Below are 9,006 nucleotides of genomic sequence, written 5' to 3'. Positions count from 1 at the left end.
AGATGTATTACTTATAATGCTATTATAAGCCTTTGAGCCTAAGTATCTATCCTGTAAATTTTGTCTACTAGGTGTAATATTTATGTAATTCCTTGAGTTGACCATCGCGCCTGTTGTTTGTGTTTTGGCGGAATACGCCCATTGTCAAATGTCCATGGCGGACTGGTTCACGATGGTCCACCCTTCGGGGGGGGGACTAGGTTCGAGATGATGGATCAGGATATCCTCGGCTCATGGGTGGTTGACCCCGCCAGCCACCGGGCCATCTATTCGGGGAGAATAATGGAGGACCATGTCGACAGTCTGGGACACTTGACGGAGGGAGTACTGAGGCGTTATTCTGTCAGCTTTAACCTACCACTCGACGTGCACTACGGACCTGGTGCAGGAGCACCACCACCGCCGTCTTCCGAAGACGAGGACCCCTCGGAGGGGGAGTCTGTGGGAGGGACTTCTTCAGGATCGATCACCCACTGTTGCTGACCCTGATGATACTGGATCGGGTTCCCGACCCGCGAGGCCAGCAGAGGAGCGTGTTGCTTTAGCCACCCTTCGCCTGAGGACATCGACTTCTCCCTGTGGTTATCAGGTTGTGCCTTCGGTACACCTGAAGGAGGAGGACGTGTCTGTCCGCGTAGTGGACACAGTGACGGGAGTTCCTAGGTTTGAGACCCAGTCAGTAGCGAGGGAGGAGATCGATGCAGACAGTGAGCAAGTCGTTCTTGATTCTGATTCAGGTGACGACCATGCCAGCGTGTAGGTTGAGGAGTGTTGTGGTGCGCTTCTCTGGGAAAGATAGAGTAGGGTAGCGTAACAGCTCTGGTCGTCATGTTCTCATTTTGGGGCAGGGTAGGTCCCCGACCTTTAGCTTTTTGTGTGGTTCTCTCTATGAGAATCACGGAGAGTTGGTCGGACTAGGTGGTCTTGTTTAGGCCGTTTTGGGCTGACTTACTTTCGTTTGGAGGACTGTATTTCGAATACTTGACCTTTACTTTGGTTTGTACATATTTGCCCACGGGCACTACTTTCAGATACCTTCTGTCACTTTTCCCGTCACTGGAGGTTACTCTTGACGTGGCTTGCTTCTTACAGCGGGGGCTGTTAATATATTATACATTAGTTATGTTTATCTTTTCATGTTGAGTCTTTATTTCTACAAGTCTTTTCTTTTAAAACAAAATGAAAAAAAAATTCACGTTTTTCCGCTTTATTTAGTTTTTGGTTACTAAAGTGACGCCACCGAAATTGGGGTGTTACAACATGCAAGTTTGTTTTTCCATCATCCACATGTTTGGTGAGATTCGAGACCCCAACCTCACCATCTCCCAACATCTTAGATCTATGAAATGCTCTCTTGATAGGTACTGGTTGAGTCTTTCTCAGAGAAATAAACTCTCTCCTCTTTTCTAGCTTGAAGCAGCACAGATCTAAGTCCAACCCTCCCCAGTCCGCCCGAGCCACCCGCTAAACCGTACCACCCGGACCCTACACAGCCGAAGCCAACCACAGTCAGAGTCGGCCTTGAATATGTTTGATTAAAATCCGTCCAAACCCGACATCTTTCACCCGAGCTCGCCTGAAAGCGACTCGTGCTCAACCCTAATAGAGGGTACGTAATCTGTTGACAAAATCGGGATGTCTTTTTTTTAGGGAAACTGAATGATTGAGAGGGGGACACGTGACATAGTATGTTTGGATTTGAGTTTGCAAAACAGAGTTTGGTTGGATGTGGGTTTGCAAAATAGTGTTTAGGTGAATGTTGGTTGGTTGTAATGTGATTTATGTTTGGATACTTTATTTTAAAATTAAGTTTGATAAATTAATCTTGTTTGGATTAATTAGTTAAAAGCACTTTCAAATTTGTATAATTACCAAAAGGGTGTGGATAATTCAAGGTTCTTCAGAATTGGATGAGTCCAAATATTGAAGAGAAATTGGTTTCTTAATTTGACATGGACATCAAATGTGATTTCGTTTTTACAGTGTGGGAAATGAGTTCTTAAGTTATCCACTAAAAAGGGATATATCTTTGATAGAGCCAAATGCGTAGCTCAGATCTGCGAAATCCTCGTTGATAGAACACCACCGCTCCACGCCTCCATTGTAAGTCCGTAAGCCACCGTGCCGCTCCGCAAAGCCACCGTCAGCCATCGTTTCCCCAAATATCAACTCTTCACACCACCGCTTTACTGCCGAATTTGGACCTCCCTACTCCACAATTTCGGCAACTTCGATCCATAAATGGTACCAGATTTTCAGAGAAGGAGAAGCAAGGACAGCGTTGTAACTGCATGTTGATGAAAATTTTAAATTACTCATTTACTTCCAAAGATCTCAACGCAACGGAGAAGTTAGGCTGAGGGTTCGTTGAGTTCAATGTGCTTATATATATATATAGATATACATATTACTTTTATATATGTGTAGAGAATGTTTGGAATTTGGTGTAAATTTAGATTTAGCCATAACATGGTAAAATCACACGGTAAAACCACTTTGTGAACTGTCGACATGATGATAAAAATATCAAGATAATGATAGATTCCACCTATACATACCCTTAATATCAGCCTATTAAAAAAAAACCCTTAATATCAAAATTAACACATAACCATCCTTCCGAATAAGACATGAAAACGACTTCAGTATTGAAATGTAATATTAAAAAGATAGCAACTCCAAAATCAGGCCCTACATATCTTCAAAAGACAAAATGCTATGAATTATATATCTTATGCCGACCCATTTCCATGACCCACCATGCTTTCAATTTTTCAGTGGAACAAGAAACGAAGCAACCAGAGAAGCATGGCATCATTATCCTCATGGAGGTTGGGAGCTACTGGTTTGGACTTTGGAGGCTACATATAAGAATTTATAGTAAACCATCACCATATATGGCATATATGCTCTATGCAAATTCAATCATCAGATTAACCTTTCTCTCTAAATATGGAAGTCCTCTGAGGTTGAAGTAGAACCCACTTTATATACCAATCCTAATCTGCTGATTCATCTACTTTTATGTCGTACTGCTTCTTCAGGGGCAAGATTTCCTGTTCAAGTTCCATAATAACACTGGTTCAAGGTTTTCTCTTATTCTTTCTCTTCTTGTTTAAAGCACTAGTAATTGAGAGAAGATCCTGCTCATTTGTTTGTTGAAATTTGTCAAGAAGTTATATATGGTCAAGGTGAACTCCTGTACTCTTTTGCTGCTATGTTTGAGACTATAGAGTAAATAATGACATGGTTGGATCCGCTTATTTTTTTCATAATCACAACACATAGAGGCTAATTTCAGAAACTTTTCCATGTAATTGATTTTGATTTTATAATTAATTGTAGAAGGATTTCGAAATCACAGCTTCTGATTAGTTGGAAATTGCAAGTTTGCAACTATAAAAGTTGAAGTCCTAAAGGGCAGATAAGAAAGTGGGGAATTAGTTTTAACACCCCCTTATTAATCTCACACCCTCTTTTATTTTCTAAATTCCCTTAATACCCTCTCTTATAAAGAAATAGTCAAAGTGTGATAGTATTTTCACACATACTAAGTGTGAAACATTTTCACACTCAATGTGTGTGAAAATATTTCACACTTACTAAGTGTGAAACGCTTAAAATGAAAGGAAAAAAGTGAAAAGAGAATAAAGATACTCAATTCGCACAATTGTGTTTCACACCCAAGGGTGTGAAACACAATTCAGTTTCGCACTCAATATCATTAGTGTGAATGGACTTTATTTTCAATTTTAAATTTTTCGTTTCTTTAGAATTAGATTTCACACTCAAGTGTGTGAAACATTTTCAAATTTCACACTCAAGAGTGTGAGTTATTGAGCTGTTAATAATTTTTTAATTTTTTTTTTGTTTTTTATAATTTTCATTTCACACATTTCACACTCAAGAATTTCACACCCAAGAGTGTGAAAGAACCCAAGTGTTAAGAATTTTATTTTTAATTTTAAATATTTAGTTTTTAATAATTAAATTTCACACTCAAATGTGTGAAACATTTTCAAATTTCACACTCAAGAGTTTGAGTTATTGAACTGTTAATAATTTTATTTAAAAAAAATTGATTTTTTTATATTTTCATTTCACACTCAAGAGTGTGAAATATTTTCAAATTTCACCCTCAAGAGTGTGAAGGAACCAACTGTTAAGAATGTGAAAATGTTTTCCACTCACTGAGTGTGAAATACTTAAAACGAAAGGAAGAAGGTGAAGAGAGAACGAACATACATCGGTTCACACTTACAATGTATGAAATGTTTTTCACATATATTAAGTGTGAAAAGTGACAACGAGGAAAACTATGAGATAAGAGTAAAAGTGAAGGGTGATGTGATAAACAAAAATGATGGTAGTGATAAGATAGGAAAAGGGATATGTTTGGAATGAAATTAAATTTTAAAGGGTATTTCAGATATTTTGGTGCATAAAGGAGGGTGGGAGATTAATTGAGGGGGTGTTAAAACTAATGCCCAAGAAAGTGATCAACTTTTCATGCTTCAAACTGGAATCAGGATTAGTCATGGGTTTTGTGCTGCTGTAATACTATTGGTAGTTTAAAGCTTGTAATTTCAACTGTTCTTCCTAGGAAAGAAGCCTAATTGAGTTAAAAGTGAGAAGCTAAAATCCTTCTTCACAGTGCATGGTGTTAGACCAATGGGTGGTTCAGGTTCTTCATGCTTTTTCGTAATCTGTGTTCTGCATTCAGCCATAGCTTTGACTTGTGGATCTCTGATGGTGTTCTATACCAAAGAGATTAGCGTCTTGGGCCATGGACAGAAAACAGCAAGTATGCTTCAAGGTTCAACACCCCATGATCAGCTACTGATTCAGACCTCAGATTCCTTCTCAGGGTTGCTGTTGTTCACAATTGGGTTCCTTGTGTTCATGGTGGCTTGTGTTAAGGACTGGGAGTTCCAGAGTTTCTTCGCCAAAGGGTGTGTGCTTCTTCACATTTCTGTGGCGGTGTGGAGATGCTACTTTGAGAGGGAGCTTCAGGATCTTGCACTGGATTGGCCCAGGCATGCTGTTGGGGACATTGCTTTGGCCATTTCCTGGGTCTTTTTTCTTGTGTACATGTGGAGGGAGAAATATGATTAGTTTTTTTTTTAATTAAATATGATTAGTTAATAGTTGTTGTCGTGGAATGTAAATATTGGGTGTTTGTAGAATAATTATTCTAGAATAATAGTGCTAAAAAAGAAGAAATAAACAACCAAGACTTTTCAAGCTCTACAATGGTTTTGGAGTGATGGAAAATCTTGGGTTTAGTTTTTAAGTGATTATAGGTAAATATGTACGTTTCTGTTAGAATATTTATATATATATACACCAGAACCTACGAAAACTACAGTTCATTTTGGAATAAATGAAATTATTAGAGTACTTACAGGAAGAAAACACGTTTTTCTTATTCAAAGATGAAAGTTACAAGCACACCAGAATATATAAGAAGATGATAGAGGGAAAAGAGAGCCAAGGAAAAACCCGATGCCTCTCTTGAACTCTTAGGTACCTACTTATACAAGCCATTTTAACCATGATTACTTTTGAAAAGTAACTCTGGTTTACATAAAAGTAATTAGGGTTATATACAAGCCATTCTAACCATGATTACTTTGGGAAAGTAACTATGGTTTACATAAAAGTGACTAGAGTTACAAAAGTAGAAGCTTTGATAGTGATAAAAGCAGATTCATTGTCTGCCATAATGAAGAATCTTGATGATGACTTCTTGTCCTTTTGTAATCATGTCCAGTTGCTTATTAGGTAAATGGATGGTGATTAATTCCAAAACAGTCATCTCCATTATCTTGAAGGTAATTTTGAATATTGACTGATGAAGTATCTTCAGCTGATGAATCTGACTTTTGACTTCCGGACACCATTTCCAATCTTTTTTGAAATTCTGCTGGCGAGCTGGCAGATGCTAGTTCTGCCATGATTTTTTATTTTTCTTGTAGGAACGAGGCCTCCTGAGTGAAGTGGGGAATAGGTGAAGCTGATAATTGTTTTTTGCTCTGTTGAGTGAGATGATAAGTTTTTGCCCATGCCTCAATCTTAGTTTGCTGAATTAAAGAAATATTGAACTTAGCCCACCACTTTATCCTGATAATACGATAAAGCTGATATAGTTCAGTGTCATCAAAGATTTGAACAGATCTCCAGTCCCAAGTTATGATCCATGAAATTGCTTGAGACACTGTAAACATAAGGAGCTGATCTTCCATGATAAAATTAGTCCTTTGAACAAAATATTTAAATAAAGGTTTAACTTCTTTAAGAAAAATGGATTCATCTAGTCCTATTTGATAGAACCTGAATTTAAACCATTGTGGGAATTTCAAAGAAATCCCTTTTTGAAACCAAATAAACCAAGAATGTTGAAATGGTTTAAGATACAAGGTGTGATACCAAGCATCTATGTAGTCAAAGTAATTATAACTGGGGGGATCAAACTGTCTGGAAAATTGTTTGAAGAGATGAAGAGGGGCATTCCAATCTTGTGCCGAAAGAACTTTGAGAATTTTGATTTTTGAAAAAGCTATTTCTCCTTGTTTGTCTGGAGTATGAGTAACCTCTATTGAGTCAGAATCGACGAGGATGAACTCATAAAAGAGTCGGGTCTTCTTAGGATGTCCTGGGACATAATGAAAATTGGGAGGAAATAACTGGGTAGTTATTTCTCTTGGATGTAAAGTGAAATATTTTTTTTCTATAATAAGAGATGGCAAACCTTCTGGCTTTTCTAGATATTCGGTTTGTTCGGGTTTGGCAGGAGATTTTGAAGAGGGTTGAGTTAATACGGTGTATTTGTTAGTCAGTGGGACTAACGAGGCTTTTTGATTTTGAGGAGGTGTTTTGACAATTTGGGAGGCAGTGAATCTTTGAGAAGATATTGAAGGGGTAGCTGGTGTGGATGACCCAGCAATTTTGAGAGGTGTTACTGCAATCGCTTTTGCATTTGGTGATGATAAGGAACCCAGTGGGGGTCCGTATTGATCTTTTGACTTTGGCTTTTCACTCATGTGTTCCCTGTAAAAATTCTCTTGTCAGGAAATCTGGAAGGGAGTTATTATCCCCTTTAATATGAGTTATATCAAAATCAAAACAAGAAAGTAATGATTGCCATCTAGCAAAAATATGTTTTGAAACTAAATTTTGAACATCCTTTTGTAAGACTGAAGGTGCTGCTTTGCAATCAGTTTTTATCAAAAATTTCTTGTTAAAAACATCATCTTGAAAATTTTGAATACATAGAACTATTGAAAGAATTTCCTTTTCGACTGTAGAATATTTTTGTTGAGCTGGGTGCCAAATACCTGAATGATATCTAACAATTTGCTCTTTTGAAAACAGAGGTTTCACTTGTTTAAGTATTCCACCATATCCTAGCTCTGAGGCATCTGTTTCTATGATTAATGTGAGACCCAAGTTTTTAAGCTTAGAATAAATCGAATAAAATTCCTATTCACGATTAGTTTGATGTAACGTGAAGGAACACCTGAACAAGTTTATCGAATGGAATTAATTTATGAAGGAGAAAGTTCAGGAAAATGCTAAGAATAGTATTAAAGTCGATATAAGTTATAGCGTGAGTCTTATTCGCTTACGCCTAGGGCAAGAGCGTTAGTAAACGATTAATTTACCCTTAAAGCACTATAGGAACTAATTCCAAAAATATGCAGAGGAATGTCAGAATTTCTCTTAATTCTTTCCATGACAAGCGTTTTGATACGAAACCCTGAGATGTACGAACGTCAAATTCTAATTCTCGGAAGTTTGCCGAAACCGAATCACTGATAGTTCAAGAACCCTAAAATCAACGGACGATGAAGACTTTTCCTGTTCGGAGCTTCAAATAAAGATTTCATCCGCGTAAGCCCACTCTAATCGACGTTCCAAATCTTTCTTCAGAAGGAAGTTTCTGCATCCGAGGTCAAAACCATAAAGTGCATTTTAAGCCGGTAAACATTAAAAACAAGCCTCGAAAACCAAAAATCATACTGATATTTCTTTGAAGAATTAGAAGATTCAGCGGGAAGATTATCGTGTCTAAAATACGTTGGAATCAGTAGGAAAAATCGGAATCGTGAAATTTTCATTTTCCCACATTTTCCAAAACCTATAAATAGCTTGAAAATGAAAAAAAAAAACAAAAAAAAAATCACAAAACACACACACACGGCCGTGGCTTTGGAGAGGAAGAGGAGGAAAAGTGATTTTTGCCAATTCTTGACCGATCGTCGTTCTGTTCGTTGCTACGCGTAGGCCTCGAGGTACTGATGCAATTCCTTACTTCTGATCGTCAATTCTGTCGCTTTTCTCTATGTCTTCCTGTGCTCAAAGTTTTGAGCTTTTTGTAAAACTGTCCAAATAACTTGATTTCAGTGTCTAAACTTATTGCCTACGTGCTCTAGAGCATGAATATCCGGTTGTTTTCTGCTGAATCTCGCCGAATTGCCGCCGAGTTTCAATTCTGCTCGAAATACCCATTTTGAGCCAAAGCTTCGTTCTTTGGGTTAAAAACTCTCGACTTAGCTTAGCGCTAGTAGGATTAGTTGTCATAAACGTCATTGGTGACTTTCCCATCCAATTTGTTTTTCGAAATTCCAATTTTGAAATTCTGAGCTGAAAATATTGACCAAAATACCCCTGCGACAGTTTTCGATCCGATAATTTTTCTGAAAGTTTCCCTGGCCTAGATATCGCCTAAGAATACCTAGGAATTGATTTAGATCGAAGAAAAAGTTCGGAAACCCTATTTTTGAGAGTGGCCGAAACCTATTTGTTAGGGTACCGTGTCCAAAAATAATTTTTGGGTCTCTATGACCTGAGTCATTGCGAAGCTTTTTCAATTGTCGAAATTTTGGCTCCGGTTTCGTGTTATTCCGAGTTCTGTAGCTCGAGTTATGCCCGTTTTAGCGAATAAAGTGTTTTTGTACAAAACTTGAATGGAGTCAAAACTCATCCATTCGGGAAAAGCCCTTC

General features: G+C 37.9%; 1 protein-coding gene across 1 annotated transcript; it reads left to right on the top strand.

Moving 5' to 3' along the window:
• Window positions 1-2,560: 2,560 nt before the first annotated feature.
• Window positions 2,561-5,189, top strand: LOC130743279 (uncharacterized). Its single transcript, XM_057595449.1, has 2 exons — window positions 2,561-3,088; window positions 4,604-5,189. The coding sequence occupies exon 2, from the start codon at window positions 4,672-4,674 to the stop codon at window positions 5,113-5,115; it is 444 nt and encodes a 147-aa protein (XP_057451432.1). The 5' UTR covers window positions 2,561-3,088; window positions 4,604-4,671; the 3' UTR covers window positions 5,116-5,189.
• Window positions 5,190-9,006: the final 3,817 nt, after the last annotated feature.

The sequence above is a fragment of the Lotus japonicus genome, chromosome 3, assembly GCF_012489685.1.
Source record: "Lotus japonicus ecotype B-129 chromosome 3, LjGifu_v1.2".
NCBI lineage: Eukaryota > Viridiplantae > Streptophyta > Magnoliopsida > Fabales > Fabaceae > Lotus > Lotus japonicus.
Note: the sequence above shows the minus strand (reverse complement) of the source record. Positions and strands in the feature narration are given on the sequence as shown.